Here is a 17,505-nt window from a genome sequence, read left to right as displayed (position 1 = left end):
AGCGTTGCATGGTAGCGCAACAATAGCGACAGGCGAAGCAGCATAAACTTGTACTAACGCATAAACTGAATGAACTTATTTGCCAACCCAGTATGTATATAAAAAAAATAAAATATTTGTAGTAAACATAAATGTATACAATAGATACAAATTCTATACTTTTAAATAATTCACTTTATCTTTGTAAAGAGATCTGACACGCTCATATTCTTTAAGGAATTAAAATTAGTAAATTAATTTCTACTATTGTTTATATGACTTTTTAATACATACAAAGAACATTTTAATGCCATTCTAGGAATTACACAGTATGAGCTAAATTTTAAAAAATAAAATAAAATCTTTCACTCTCTGACTTGCATTTAAATTCAAATACTATAGAAAATGTATTGATCATAGCTTTCAGCTGTAGTTTTTCTTGACTATACAGAAATTTCCTTCCCTCCTCCTTTTTTTTCCCCATGTATTTATGTTTTATCTCTCAAATTTCTTAGAACACTATAAAAGCTAAAGATCCCACATTCTTATACTTGCATATTACTCTTCTTCTAATAAGCAAGTTTTGTTAATGCTTCTTTATTTCATTTTGCTGAAGTAAGCGTGAAGAATAATCACTCAGACAGTAGGAATACATTTAATTGAGCAGGTCCAACTGCACTTCAAACAAAAAGAACTTGACTGCAAATTCCATCTAGCTCATTAGAACACTTGCTTTCTATTAAGCACACACTCTTACTACTCTACAAAGGCATAATACAATATGCTGCCTTTCAATTATTAACTTCACACTTCCTCCTTGAGGAGTAGTTTAAGATGCATATAAAAACTTTTCCAAGATCACAGAACTTAACTCATTACAATGCTAGCATTTCCATTACCCAGTGATCTCTCCTAAAATTAATGTTCACAACTAAGACACCTGTACGTTACCAAGATTCAAAGCAAAACTCATGACAAAATCGCTGCCATTACTACAGCACTTGTGAAATGTAAGAGTGTTCCTAAGGATTACAATATACTGTAAGCAGCTTGACTACTTAAAATATATTTAAGTTCCCTTTGCATAGCTAATACTTAACTCTATGTTGGCTCTAGTAATACTAAATGTGGTTTTTTTTTTATCATTATTAATATATTATTATTATGTGACACCTCCAGGGAGTCCAAAGACTCATCGAGGGAGAGTGTGCCAACAGCATCGAACGATTGAACTCCTTCCAACTACTAACCATGCTCAAACTTGCTTCACTTTTTGCATGAGCCATTAGTAGTAGAGGCTCTACCAATCGACCATATAACTGGCATATATAACAAAACTTAAATAGTATTAATGATATTTTCACTCATCATATATAATACTGTAAAAAAATGAACATAAGTAAAATAAATGTGAAATTTTTTACAAATATGGGTTATTAATTTGGCATGAGTTAAGGTGGATAAATAATTCTGGAAAATGATGCATGCTTTTCTCTAATAGAAACTCAAATCTCAGCTTCAAGCACTGCTTACCTCAGTTTTCCCAATTACACTAATTTTGGCTTTTTTAATCTCAAAAGTGGACTTATGCATGTCTTCCTTCTGATATACCATGTCAGAGAGTTTCCAACTTAAAAGCTGCACTTTTTGTTCTTATCTAAAAATATGTCGGCCTCTTCCTACTAGATTTACTTGTCTCTCACTCCCGTGCCATCAGTTGCTGAACTTTTTAACTTTTGTTTTTCTAAATCTTGATTTTTTTTCCCACTTGAATAGTGAGGTTATCTTCCTTGTAGATTTGAATGTTCTCAACTCCAACTGGCTTTTCTTTTCCAGCTGACAGATCAAGCAGATGGAGATGCTGAGACATGCTATCACTAATGATCTTACACAAATTGTGTACATGTCTACCAGAAGCTGTGATCATTTCAACAGGCAAACCATCTATTCTAGGGGATTTTCTGTTTCTCATCTTCCTTAATGCTTCTTCAACCTCTGCTAGACTTATTTCTTTATTATCTTTCTCATCACTGTATTCATTCTAATTTATTTCACTGTGACTTTCATCTTTATTTAACAGATATCTAAAATAATGTTGCCATATTAAACACTTTTATTAAAGCATTTAATGGGTTTCCATTCCCATTTCTTAATAAAAAACTCGGCTCCTCATTTCTTCTTCTATTCTTCATTAGTCTATATAACATTTTTCCCCCCATTAACATCTTATATGAAACAATTAATTTATTCTTGTAATTCTGAGGTTGTGCTTAGATACATTTCTCCAAGTACCTGTTGATTGCTCTTTGCCATGCGATATCTGTCATTGCACTGTTTCAAGTATTCTCCTGAATTTTTATAATTCTTTGAAAGCCTTGTTCTCTTTACTCTGTCTGAGCCTTCTCTCTCCCCTCAACTGCATGGTTCACCTTTACCAAATAGAGAGCAGCCACTTCCGTTATGGATATATCATCTTTTGCTGTGAATTGATGCTAATATCCTCTGATCTCAAAATTCCTCCATCACTTGCTTCATAAGATAGTTGTATTTCCCTATCATAAATATTCACCTTTTGTATTTATCATAGTGTAAAGATATTAGACTTGACATTGTTAGCATTTCTCTGCATAAGTTCCCTGATAGTAAGTATAGTGGCTATTATCCCTGTTTGGCATGCAGGAGACTGGAATTCGATTCCCTACCAGGGGGAAATTTTTTTCCTGCTTGGTTGGCCGAGTTCTTAATGCATCCACTTTCCAACCAGCAGGCTGAGGTATGAATCCTGTTATGGGCATGATGCTTGTGTCTTTAAGTTGGAGATATATTTCATTACCTGGCATATGACCATCACTCTGCTTGTTGGAGACATGAAATGGCTTGAAAAAGCTCCATGTTTTGTCTCTAGAACAGAGTTCTAGAGACCAGACATGAAGTGATGTAAAAAATAAATGTAGACTTATATAAGAATAAATTAAAAAAATGACAAAAAAAATTAGGGTACCCTATGGTCTTTTACAGATTGAAGAGGAAAGGTTTGTAAAACAGTTTGCTAGGATGGCAGGAAGAAGACCCAGAGGAAGATCAAGATCTAAGTGGATTGATGCAGTTAGAAGGGCTTTAGAATATCAAAATATATCTTGACAATATTGGAATCCTGACAAATAACAGACTGAGGGATATTTTTGATTATATAGTAATACTGGACTATTATAATATCCCTACATCAACTTTGAGGGTACGTGGCAGGTGGAGAAACAATAAACGAGTTCAGGTGTGATTTGATGAGCATAGTGCTTGTTTGCTAATGAGGATTGTATTGAAACTTCCTGTGATTATTCTTTCGACTCCATGAAGAACTAAAGAATAGTTTTTACATGAAATATTCCTTTTTTAGCAGCTCTAATAATTCAGGCAATTTTTGTACTTTTTTTGAAAGATGTAGAAAATTATTCCAGTAGATAGTATCATTCATTCTGCTGTTATAATAAACCTGAACTAATTTATTAATTGCTTTGATAATAAACAACCTACTTCATGAAATTTTTTTTATGTGAAAGCTGTCATTTTTACACCTTTAACTTACCATTCTTATTTCTTTTCAGTTTAATCGTGCAGTACTCTGAGTGGTCCATTAATACAAGTCCATGTAGAACATCTTCCTGCCTTTACTAAGGGGGAACTTTTACCATTTTCAAGAAGAGCAAGTTAGAAAGTGGTAGTTTAGTTACTCTGTTTTGTGCCAAGTGGTAAATGTCAGATGGTTCATGACTTCATCTTCTGAAAGAAGTTTGCTTACGTATTGCCAAAACTGTTTTCTTGATCTTCCTCTATCTGTTAGTTGGTCTGTAGAGAGCAAGAACATAAGCAAAGTAGATGTCTAAGTTGGTGTCTCAACCATCTCAGATGACTTTTTTTTTTATTGTTGCTATTAGGGGTCTTTGCTGGTTTTCTTCAAGAATGACAATATTAGGAATGTCATCTTATGTCAGGAATGTCAGTATTGTTCAATGGGATGTTGCCCCAAAGCTATTGATTATATTAACTGCTCGGTGAGTAGTGATGTTCCATTCGAGCAGTTACGGACCAAGGGGAATCCGACTATTTAATTGAAATAAAGCATTGTAATGGTTGTTGAGAGGTGTTGACTTATGTGATTTCTGCCCAGTGCTCTGAATGTCAAGGTGAAGAAATTCAATCAATCGTGGGTAAATGGCAGGAAGCAGTGAAGATTGATCTGTACCCCATTCAGTAGAGGACAGAGTATGAAGGAGATCCAATGAATACAGCTGTTTGTTTTTTTTACTGATGAATTTTCATATTTGTGGTAATGAGATTGGATTTCCAGATATTTAGACTTTTATGGGATTGACGAGCTTTATGCTTTCTTTTCATTGTCTGTAAGAATATTGAAGTAGGAACGCAGGTACTGAAAATCATTTACATTCTTCAAGAATGTGGTCATTTAGCTGTTGACTGTCGGGGCTGCATTTTTACACAAATAATCTAATTGGTTTTTTTTGGGGGGGGGGGGCAGTGTGAATATTAGTCAATGAGTACAATATCATCTACAAAACAGAGATTATTTATGCGAGTGTCTTGCTGAATCTTCAAGGGTTATTCTGTTGAAAGTTTATTTTTCACTTGGTTAGAGTATAATAAATTTAGTTTAATCCTTTATCCAAGTGTGAGCAAACAAAGTTTGCACCTGAAAGTATCTTCAGGACTGGGTTAAGGTGGTACAACACCAGGGCAACTCGTTGCAAAGGTGGAGCAAGAAACCAACACTCCTATCTCAGTATCTCCTATAATGCAAAACACATCTCCTTGCGGATATGTCTAGTAGAAGCATTAGCAGGTCATCTCTACCTATAGGAATTGCCATGCTAATGCTTCTACCTGATATCTCCACTTGGGCCTGCCTCCCACTGAAGAGACCTCAATAAAGGTCGAAACTAGTCTGGGTAGTGGCCCTTACCTTAATGCATAACATTAGACATATCCGCAAGGAGATGTGTTTTGCATTATAGGAGATGCTGAGATAGGAGTGTTGGTAGCTTGCTCCACCTTTGCAACGAGTTGCCCTGGTGTTGTACCGCCTTAACCCAGTCCTGAAGATACTTTCAGGCACAAACTTTGTTTGCTCACACTTGGATAAAGGATTAAACTAAATTTTTTATACTCTAACCAAGTGAAAAATAAACTTTCAACATCTTTCTCTAAATCCAGAGTAAATTATAAAAAAGGGTGGCACACCAATTGGCAATTTCTATAGGTAGAGATGACCTGCTAATGCTTCTACCTGATATCTCCACTTGGGCCTGGCTCCCACTGAAGAGACTTCAATAAAGGTCGAAACTAGTCTGGGTAGTGGCCCTTCCCTTAATGCATAACATTAGACATATCCGCAAGGAGATGTGTTTTATGCATTATAGGAGATACTGAGATAGGATTGTTGGTAGCTTGCTCCACCTTTGCAACGAGTTGCCCTAGTGTTGTACCACCTTAACCCAGTCCTGAAGATACTTTCAGGCTCAAACTTTGTTTGCTCACACTTGGATAAAGGATTAAACTAAATTTATTATACAAGGGTTATTCTGTATCCATTTCCTGTGTCTGAATATATAATCAAGAGTAATAATAAAAAGATATGATGTCAGAGAGCCCCTGAACAGAATTATCATGCATGATAATTCTGGTATGGTTCTGCTATTGCTTTTGTTACGTCGTTGGTTTTCTATAAATTTACTACTATTATCTTTCCTATGCCAACTAAGAATAAATCTCTAAACTATCTCTCTGGGACCTGTTTCCCTTTTCAAGCTCTAACGATATTTGTTTGTTTTAGCTGTGCCAGTCAGAGCTTTAGGACAAAATTCTTGTCCAAAGAAACCTTCCTGGAGGTCAAGTGTTACCTAACCTTATTAAAAGAATTAAGTAGACTAAAGTAATCTTAGCATACAGTCATGGCCTAAATGCTCTTATCTTCTTTTATATTCCCCTTATGCATAGGCCCGTGGTTATGTGTGGTAAAATCAGTCTCATGCTCAGATAAAACTCAGGCTTTCTTTAAAGAAAAAAAAAAAAAACATGTTTATTAAGTTGCCAAAGAGATTACAAATAAGTTAACATGTCCAAGGCTAATCACATTTTTATCATTATTAAATCACTAGTTAAGCAAATAAGAAATGTTCAAACTGACAAGTATGCTATTCACATTCCATGCATAAATTAAATTCACACATAGCACAATACATAAGTCAACTTCTAAACTAAATTTTCTGTCACTTTACTCCTTCACATTAGATTGGGAACTGCACAAACTTAAGTTCTCAGACTACCAGTCCAATACAGTCATTGCACATGGTCACTATAAAGTTCTCTTTCCTCCTAGTCAAAATTCTTGTTCCTTCTTTCATCTAAAACTAATTATTATATAGGTAAAAGAAAAGGTTTTAGTACTTTACCACCTTGACGTGATGATATCGTGATTCTTTCGTCCAACGAGTTTCCTGGTGTTGTACCACCTTTCCCCAGTCCTGAAGATACTTTCAGGTGCAAACTTTGTTTGCTCACGCTTGGATAAAGGATTAAACTAAATTTATTATAGTCTAACCAAGTGAAAAATAAACTTTCAAAAAAAAGAAGATGAAATGCACACATATATCTCACCAACTAAAATAATTTGTTTTGTTATTATACAGAGCAGCTCGCCAAGTTTTCACAAAGGGTAGTAAAGTTCAATGTGGACACCTTTTATAGCTCGACAGATCTCAAGCTCTTGTCAAATGTTTTCCAGCATCTGAGGTGTTATTAGAGAAACTGTTGCAACAGTACGCAGTTTCAGATTGTCCAAATCTTGAACTTTTATCTGCTACACACGTTCTTTAATAAAGTCCCATGCAAAAATGCCCAGTGGAGTTACGTCCAGAGATCTAGGCTGCTAGGCAGTAGTCATTCTTATGCCATTTTTGTGCATGTGCACTAATGACTTTGAAAGTGTGATAAAACAAATCTTTGAGAGCTTTCCTGTTGACTGAGCTTTAGTTTAAGAAAATATAATGAGTGGTTCTCACATTATAAGCCGTTATTTTTGGATACCGCTATCCCGGACACCCTCTATAATCATGTTAGGATTCAATCCCACATTGTTGGTTGGAGAGAACAGTGCAGCCAACAGGACTGCAGTTAAATGTAAATCAGTCTAATATGGAGTTGGAAAGGGCTTTTGCTGTATAGTAGGCAAACATCTCAAAACACATTTAACAGGCAAATCCATTTGATAGGTAGAGTTAACGGATTGCCTCCCATGATACCCTTTAACTCTGGAGGTGGAAAGTAACAGTAGATATTTTCTATTTAAAACATTTATACAGTAAGCAAAAGAAAGACCAAATTTTTATATCTGCTAGTTTCACAGTATTTTTGCTGTTTAATTAAATGGTCATATCATTCATTTCAGTTTCTGTAGCTCCAAATTTTATTTAGTGATAGTAAACATTAAAAGTGATATACCTAATCTAGCCATAAATACTGTTACAACTTGAATAGCACATAAACCTTTAATCTTTCTTTAAATCATTTACAGCTTTAAGCACATATAAACTGCATATATAATGTGCATATAGTAGCACTCAATGTTTGAAACATCCCCCTTTTGCCTTCATGTATGAAGTCTGTGAGGCCACATGTCAATGGCAGTATGCAGAATGTTCAACAGAAATGCTGCCATTGCTCACTCCAAATCTACCTTCAAGTTTGTGATGCTGGGGTGTCGTTTCTTGCCAGCTACTCTCTCAAACTCTGACAACAATTTGAAGTCCACCATATTGAGATCGGGACTTCCAGATAGTTAATCAGATGGTGATGTGTGGTCAGGCACATTCTCCTCCAACCACTGTGGTCCTCACTTTATGTGCAGAGGGCCAAGTCCTGTTGAGGGTCCACTGCATACTGTGAAACAACATTGTTCAGGGGCCATACCACATGTTTCCAGCATGGTGTCTTGATAAACTTTGGCAGAGATTTTGATCCCCTTTCTTGCAGAAATGCAACATGAATACCCCCCCCCCACACACACACACCAAACCATCACTAACCAGGGTGATGACAAATCTGATTATTTTCGTGATTAAATACTATTCAGTGGTGAAAATCTTCTCATCTGTGAAGAGGTTATGTGTCTGTTGTTCGTATGCTGCCAGAAAATTGCCTTTGATTTTATCACCCTCTGATGCATAGGTTGTTAGGAAGTGTTCAGTAGAATGACTATAGGCTCTCAAACCCCCTAATCATCAGTTAGTACATGTGACATTGTTCTCTGCAAAACATTCATCTTTCGCGACATCACTTTCTGTGTTCTCACAGGATTACAGTGGAGGCGGGACTTTACAGCTGTTGTATTTAATGCTGTATGGTCGACTTGTTCTTTGGCATTCAGATACGTCTAATATATCGTTATAACATTTAATAATGCAGTACCCAAACATCCTGCTGATCTCTATTTTTTTTTTTAGCATGTTGAAAATAACAGGTGGCTGTTCCAACCCTTGTGAATGCTATTACAGCTATGCAGTTTTTATAATTTCCCCACTGCATGTTAACTCATACAGCCAGATGACTCTCTCTCTGATGATACACATACAAATGTTGACTACATAGCACCACTAATAGAACTGGTCTCACATAGTTCTCTGGACAGCATAGGAGGTGTGTGGAAGTTGTAACAGTATATATGGCAAGACTGTATATTTGTGAATTCAAAACAAAATGTAATTATTGGAACATATTTCTTTAAGGGGATGGCAGTCATTAGTTGCATATGGATGTCAGAATCATGTGGTTATTGTAGATACTAAATATGTAAAGGTAAGTAACAGATTTAATTATTTTTTTAAGATAATTGGAGTTTCATTTAAAATATAATGAGAGATTATGAAATAAAATGTAAAAAGTACAGTGATATCTCGCTAATCCGAACCTCTTTAGTCCGAACCCTCCAGTAATCCGAACTGCGGTTTGAAAGAAAAAAACAGTTTTATTTATTATTTTTATTATACTTATTATATATTATTTGTGTACTATTATTTTGCCTCCAAACTGTACTCTATTGTTGCAACCAATGGATCAGAACATAATACAATCCATTAAATTAAAAGATCGTAAAGACCTGCTTTTAAATGTAATTTCCCAAAATTATGACGTTACCACATCAATAAAAAATATAAATTTGAAGGATGTAGCATTCTCAATTGATGTTGTTTGGGAATCCTCAAACCTGAAGCAATTCGAGTATCATGGAGAAAACTGTGACCTTCTAGAATTTACGAAGATAACTATGGTGATACACAAAAAGCAGAAATTCACAACGTGCATAATTTGGTTAAAAATATAAATCCAAATGTTGAAATTTCACAAACAGATGTTACGGAATGGATTACAGGTAGAACCAAAAGTGAATTTGAAATCAAATCAGATGCTTAAATTATAAATATGATGCTACAGAATGAATTAGAAGACAATGATGACGATAAAGAATTCAAAGAAAAAAAAATTAAAACATGATGAGGCAGTTAACAGTTTTAATATGTGTATAGAATGAGCTAATCAGAATGATACGCCATTCCACAAAGTTTTATTGCTAATGCAGCTCCGAGAAGAAGCATTCCAAAAAAGTTCAGCTTCCAAGAAGGGAAAGAAAATCGGTGACTTTTTTTACAGAGAAATTAAAAAAAAAAACTTTTGTATGTTGTGTACAAGAAAGTGATATTTTTTATGCAAATTAAGTTATATACTGAACTATGCAATTCTATTAAATCAAAATCCTCAACAATAAAGATACATACAAACTAAATTTTTTACTAAAATAAACTTATATTACTTTTTAAGATTTACATTATAGTACAGTATTTTTTTTTTCTGAGTTACTTCATTTATTTCCAGAATTAAATTGATGTACCACAAGAATCTGATAATTTTTGTCTTAAATGCTAGTTATTGTCTCTTGGGCGAAAATTCACTGATCCGAACTTTTCGCTAATCTGAATGAGCACGGTTTTTATTAGTTCGGATTACCGAGATACTACTGTAATTCATTTTATAATTTGATTACCACAAAGCATTTTTGTACAATCTTATTTCTTCTTTTCTTATTATTACCCTTTCCATGGAGTCTGCAAACTCACTGTGGGAAGTTCGTTCTGATTGCCATTCTAATCATCGAAATTCTTAAGATTAAGTGGCCCCTATGGGTTAAGTGTTATCATTAAGGTTAGGTGAGCATAATATTATTATTATTATTGTTCTGGGAAACTCCAAGTAGTCGACAGACTCATCGAGGGAGGCCCTAACATCATGTCAAGAACAACTATTCAACATTCACACAGTATCTATCATACCTTGCCTTGAACTCATTCACGGTCGTAGCACCCACAACAGACTCTGGAAGCTTATTCCACTCATTTACCACTCTCCAAGTAAAGAACCTAGCTCTTACACCCTTGTCAACCATGCTCTTGCCCAGCTTCCATGCATGGCCCCTAGTCCTCCCACCACCAGTCATATTTTCAAAAATATCTTCTGGATCAATCTTATAAAAACCCTTCAGTAATTTGAATGTCTCAATCATATCGCCCCTCCTTCGCCTATCGTCCAATTTCTGCAACCCACAAATCTTCAACCTATTCTCATAAGGCTCATTCCACAGACCTGCTATCATCTTGGTCACTCGTCTCTGGACCCTCTCCACTTCCTCCCCATCACTAAGAAACCCTGGTGCCCATAGCTGGGCACAGAAGTCCAGATGGGGTCTTATCAAGGCTCGATACAGAGGAACAACAACTTGTTCGTCTCTGCATGTTAAAGTAAATTATTTAGCAGTTTATTTAGTACTGACACACCATCCTTTTATTGTGAGTGAAATCATTCAAGGTTATACCAAACATTCTGTGGAGAACCTCATAAAATAAATAAATAAATAAAACAAATACATATTAATGATGTACACATGTCTACAGTTTTAAAATAAACCTCACTATCCATAATTAATGTGCTGTTCAAACCTCATTCTATATGATTGCTACAAGGGAAATACTTGTGTCTTTGAGCAATCTGATATTCTATGCCAGAGAATGCTGAATCTAGATTCATCTGTTTTTGATCTCCTCTGGCTTACAGTTCTCAGAATTTGGCATATTCAGTAAAATTTGTGTGGTGAATTCCTTCATATACTGAAATTCATTAGGCTTCAACATATACGAGGTGGTATCAAAAAGTTTCGAGACTAGGTTTGTAACAGTCCAACAGATGGCAGCACAAGACTGCATGCAAAGTCACGGGGAGCATCTACTTCATAAGTCAGTGTGCCAAAAGACATCGTCCTGTGTACATCAGGAGCTATGCAACTGATGCTATTTTGACCACATGTGTTACCACATCTGCGATTTCATAATGGACAGCGAGTTAGAACAAAGAGCAACCATGAAATTCTGCATGAAACTGGGAAAATCTGCCACAGAGAGACTTTTGACATGATTCGGTAAGTTTACAGCGGTGCTACAATGAGTCATTTGAGGTGTTTTGAGTGGCACGCATGCTTCAAGAGCGGAAGAACATCACTGGAAGATGATGAGAGATCAGGAAGACCTTCAACGAGCTCAACCCCCCAAAATGTCGAAACCATTCTGCAACTTGTGCATGAGAATCGTCGGAGAACACTCTACAACATTGCTGCCATTGTGTGTGTTATACGGAAGAGTCCAGGCAATCCTCACATGATTTGAACATGCGCTGTGTTGCTGTCAAGTTCGTCCCCAGGAGCAGAAAGAACACTGTGTCGAAGTCTGCCAAGAACTCCGTCAGCATGCTGTGGATGACTCATCCTTCATGTCGAGGATCATTACTGGTGACGAAACTTGGGTGTACGGATACGACCCTGAGACGAAGCAACAGTCTTCACAGTGGAAGAGCCTATCATCTCCATGACCGAAAAAAGGTGAGGCAGGTCCACAGCTCGACCAAGTGCATGCTCATCGTCTTTTTCGGCATTCGCGGCATTCATCCTCAGGGGCTAGACCGTCAATAGTGATTTCTACTGCCAGGTTTTAAGGTGTCTGAGGGAGGACATTCAGCGAAACTGACCAGATCTGTGGCGTGCGAAAAACTGAATTCTCCACGATGAGAATACACCCTGTTGCTGAGCTCTCCTCACACGTGAGTTTCTCACCAGAAACAACATGATCTCACTTCTGCACCCACCCTACTTGCCAGATTTGGCTCCTGCAGACTTTGCCCTTTTCCCGAAGATGAAGATCCAGCTCAAAGGTCACCGTTTTGACACCATTGCGGAGATCCAGTGCAAATCGCAGAAGGTGCTTGACATGCTTCGAAAGGAAGACTTCCAGGACACGTTCCAGAAGTGGCAAGAACTCTGGGAGCACTGTATTGATATGCAAGGGGATTATTTTGAAGGTGATAGTGTGTAAACGTAGATAAATAAAGTAATTTCTCATAAACAGAGTTAGTCTCGAAACTTTTTGATACCACTTCCTATTCCATTCAGCATATAAACCCCCTCATTCTAAGATTCTTTATCTTGTATGAAAAAGAATCTTTTAATGAGGGGGGGTTTCATTTTGTCTATCTCCAGAGAATATCTAAAAGGTGGATATTATAGCACACTTCGAGAAAGGATTTCAAGAGATTCTTCAGACCTTATCCACATTCAAACTTCAGCTATGTTCCTCAGAATTAAATTACTACATAGAAATATCCCCAAATCAAATTAAAGGCTCTTACAGAATTATGATGCAACAAAAACATCGTTATATTCAAAATGGATAAAAGAAATTCAACAGTTGTAATGAAACACATATAAGAAAAAAATGGACATCCTGCCTAGAAGTATTCCAGTGTGCAGCCATAGATGGTGATCCCACATGGCACATACATAATAAAACAAATGACTTAATTAAAATATTACTGAACTAGCCAGAAGAATTTTTTAAAAAAATTTCTAACATCAAAACATTCTTTAGTCTCAAGAATTTATGGAGCACCAGAAATATCCACAAATAGGATGTTCCATTACATCCTATTTTAGATGGGAGAGAGATTCTATGACCTCAAACTTTGCAAAAGTATCCATCCATCCTGCTAATCATACACATAGGAAAGATGGAATCACATATAAAGAATAATAGCTTACATTTTGTTGAAGGGTTAAAGGATTTAAATATAGAATCTTCAGACATTTAGATGGCAGTCTCTTCAATGTTCTTAGGGATGACACAGTGGATCGTCAAAAAATGTTTCCAACATTAGACTATTCAAACATAGAAAACACTTTCTTCATATTTTAGGATAAATATTTCCGGAGAAATATGTCTGGTTGGTGCAGGAGATGTACAGAAATGTGAAGACAAGTGTTCGGACCTGTCTGGGACAGACAGAAAGTTTTCAAGTAACAGTTGGCTTGCATCAAGGGTCAGCATTAAGTCCATTTCTGTTTAACATTGTGATGGAGGTGGTGACAGAGGAGGTGAGAGAAGATGCGCCTTGGGCAATGTTATATGCAGATGACATCTTGCTGTGTGCAGATTCAAGAGAAGAAGTGGGAACTAAACTGGAAAGATGGAGAAAAGTACTGGAAGAGAGAGGTATGAGACTTAGCAGAAGTAAGACAGAGCATATGTGTAACACAGAGGGTGGCAGCCAGGAGACAGACCTGGAGCTGGAAGGAAATGTCATCAGGAAGGTGAGGGACTTTAGATACTTAGGTTCAACAGTGGAAGAAGATGGAGGAGCTGAGAAGGAAGTGGAATGCAGGATACAAGCGGGTTGGAAGAACTGGAGGGAGATGGCTGGAGTGTTATTCGATAAGAGGATGCCGATCGATCTGAAAAGCAAAATCTATAGTACAGTAGTGAGGCCAGCTATGACGTATGCTATAGAAACTGCGGCCCTGAGGAAAAATAACATCAGCAGGATGGAAGTAGCAGAGATGAGAATGCTTAGGTGGATGTGCGGTGTGACCAGAAAGGATCGTCTGAGAAATGACTATGTGAGGGGAACAGTGAAAGTTACGAACTTAGGAGCGAAGATACAGGAGGCAAGGTTGAGATGGTTTGGTCATGTGATGAGGAGGGAGGACAAATATGTGGGAAGAAGGATCGTGCATATGGATGTGCAAGGAAGGAGGAAGCGTGGGGGGGCCAAAGAAGAGATGGAGGGAGCTGGTAGAAGAGGACTTGAGGATGAAGAACTTGATGTGGTGACAGCCCAAGACAGGAGGATGTGGAGGAGACTCATCATCAACAGTGACCTCACTTAAGTGGAAGATGTTGTAGAAGAAGATTGGGACAAACAGGACTTGTCATGGGTTCTTCCCCTGTCACCAGCCCTAGCATATCTCTTTATGGAAAATTTTGTAAAGAACATTATTCAGAATTATAAATATCAAAAACTTGATTGCATTATAATGATGACAACATTTTCGTTGTTTGGTTAGGAACAAAAAACAGCTTAACTCAGTTTAAGCTTAATTCATGAACAGCTTGCACCCAAGCATAAAATTCACTCTTGAACTGGAAGATCTCAAAAAATTACCATTCCTTGACATCTTTCTCAAATTTGAGGAAGGAAAAAGATTGATTCCTACATGCAGCTTCATACCACCATCCATTACAAATGATGGCATGTTAACAACATTACAAGATAGGGCCTACAATATTGCCAGTACGTTAGAAAAAAGAATGAAGAACTGCATTACCTGTGGTATACTCTCACCCTGAATTAGTATTAACTACCAAAAACAACAAAATTAACAGCTCCTTCAAATAAAGATTTCAAAAATTCAGTCACCTTACATCAAGAATGTTAGTACAAAGCTGCAACGTTGCTTTGTGATTATAATGTTAAAATGGCTTATTTCCTAATGCATAAGATCCACCAACGCCTCCATATTCTCCTCTAAAGAAATCAGGAGTATTCAAAACATTGATTGCTTGTGTGACATTTGCTATGTAGACGAAACAGGAACAACAGAGAGATATGCATGTCTGAACATGTAAAAGACATTGAGAAAAAGTAAGTATGAATCAGGATTGTCCTTCCACATAACAAATACAAACAGTTTGCCAAAAAAGAAAAAAAAAAGCCATATATTGATCATAGCTGTTTTATAAGAAAATTTTAAAGAATCCTCAGAAATACTCCATATCCCCATGTAATAGAAATGTAACAGAAACCAAGGTTTAATCTAACTACACTATGAGAGTGGTCTGAAAAGTTCTCGGCCTAACAATGAAAATATGAATGTATAATTTCAAAATTATTTTTTATTTTTCAACATAATCTCCCTTAAGACTAATACATTTATTTCAGCGATGCTCCATCCTTATCCCTGTAGTGGTTTTGCAAGATCTGCAAAATACCCCTCTACAGCTGCAGTCACCCCTTGATTCGAAGAAAAATGCTGACCAGTGAGGAAGAGCTTTAGTTTAGGGAAGAGAAAGAAGTCAGAAGAAGCCAAATCTGAGGAATATGGTGGATGTCCCAACAATTCGTAGTGTAGATCCCTTAATTTTCCCATTGCCTAAATGCCATTGTGGGCAGGTGTCCTGATGAAAGATGATTTTTTACTTCTGCAAATAGAGTCTTTTCTCATGAATTTTTTTTGTGTAGTCTGGTTAAAAGATTGAAATAATATTCTGCAGTTATTGTTTAACCCTTTTCAAGATAATTAATAAACAAAATGCCTTTAGATCCCAAAACACTGATGCAATGACCTTTCCTGCTGATGGAACCAACTTTGTGTTCTTTGGTGCTAAACAACTGGCTTCTTTCCACTGTTTTGACTGCTGTTTGGATTCTGGTGTGTAATGGTGAATCCAAGTCTCATCCATAGTAATAAATCAATGCACAAAATCAGTTTTATTCTTGTTAAAATGCTCCAAGCACTGTTCAGAGATTTCACGTGAGTGCGTTTTTGATTTGCTGTGAGCAAGCACAGCACCCATCTTGTGCAAAGCTTTTTCATTTGCAATTCTTTATGTGAAATATATCCTACATGTTCTTTTGAAATGCCTATAGTCTCAGCAATTTCATGCACTTTGACTAACTGGTCATCCAATACCATATCGTGCACTTGATCAATGATTTTTGGTGTTGTTACACTTTTTGGACGTCCTTCATGTGGATTATCTTCAAGGCTGGTACGTCCATGTTTAAACTTGGCAGCCCATTTTTTAATTGCCGAAAATGAAGGAAAAGAGTGTCCATAAACTTTTATGAACTTCGAATGAATTTTTTTTTGTCGCTAAAGCTTCTTTCGTGCAGTCACAAAGAATTTTGTGACTGCACGATACTCAATTTTATCCATTTGGAGGGATACAGACAACATTTTTGCATCAGACAGCTGTATAAAATAAACTACTTGATAGAATGACTTGCAATGCCACATGGATGCTTATGACATGCACCAGCTTAGGAAAAAAAAAATCTTGTCGATAGTGTTGCCATCTATGGTCAAGGCTGAGAACTTTTCAGACCCTCTTCATGAGTTTGGTCTACATTCATCAAAAATTTAAGAACAGGTAAAGGAGTCCAAGAAGTGGCAGTTTGGCATAATCTCCCTTAAGAGAAAATGTCATGATTGTCATTCAGCGACACTTTGGGGACACATGCAGTTGAGGCTTGCTACATGAGCAACTCTATCCTCCTAGCAGTGCTTAAGTTTTTATAACATTTGTTGTGTGTGATTAATTTTTAATACAAGTGTTATATACCTGATAGAAATCTTTGTATTAAAAAAGAGAGAAGTTTCATGAGTCCAGTGACTTATGAAACTTGTCGAGTTATATTGTTTATTTTAATAAAGTTTTATGTTTATCAAGGTGTACCATAAGTCTCTTAGTTGTTGGAAAGACTTTTAATGGGATTATATTGATGAAGTGCATATTATAAACAACTATGTTATACCAATTAGTTTCACCAACTAAGGCTGTTGGCATCCTCAGGGTACATAACTGATGTAAGGCACTAAAAAGTAAAAAACTGTTACAAACTATAATCAGTCGATTCCAATTATATTAAACAAAGAACAGAGCACGTACAATACATGCATAGAGCATGGATGATATCACTTGTTGTTATTTAGGAACGTTCTATAGTTGGCACTATAATTCAGTTCTGGCGACTTGAAGGATCTGATAAGGGTCTTCCAGGTCACGGGCAAGATTATCCCTTGGTTCCTGTTAAGGTTTTGTATACAGCGGGCAACTGTTGTGACTTCCTTAAAAATTCGGGAGCGGAAGTCCTCCTCCATCTAAGGAATTGTGCTTCTATCCCACTCTATGATATGGTTCGTTCTTGAGAAATAAAAAGCTAACCCCAATTTTTCTTCTCTGTTATTATAGACGTCACCTATGTGTTCTTTTTGCCTAATTTCAAGGCTCCTTGAAGTTTGGCCGATGTAATTCAAGCCGCACGAGCAGGGTATGTCATAAACTCTAGCATATTTGGAGAAAGGAT

At 36.6% G+C, this 17,505-nt stretch overlaps 1 protein-coding gene across 1 annotated transcript in view; it reads left to right on the top strand.

Moving 5' to 3' along the window:
- The window catches only part of LOC150110628 (WD repeat-containing protein 11-like), a 355,935-nt gene that overhangs the window by 10,825 nt on the left and 327,605 nt on the right, over window positions 1–17,505 (top strand). Inside the window, exon 2 of the mRNA XM_090399950.1 lies at window positions 8,775–8,844. Coding sequence (XP_090256076.1) covers window positions 8,775–8,844 — 70 coding nt within the window. The remainder of the gene's footprint in view (window positions 1–8,774; window positions 8,845–17,505) is intronic.

The sequence above is a fragment of the Typopeltis vanoorti genome, chromosome 1 (assembly GCF_054136105.1).
Source record: "Typopeltis vanoorti isolate ZY-2024b chromosome 1, IOZ_Tvanoo_1.0, whole genome shotgun sequence".
In the NCBI taxonomy this organism is placed as follows: Eukaryota; Metazoa; Arthropoda; class Arachnida; order Uropygi; family Thelyphonidae; genus Typopeltis; species Typopeltis vanoorti.
The sequence above is the reverse complement of the archived record's forward strand: the minus strand, read 5'-3'. Positions and strand labels throughout refer to the sequence as shown.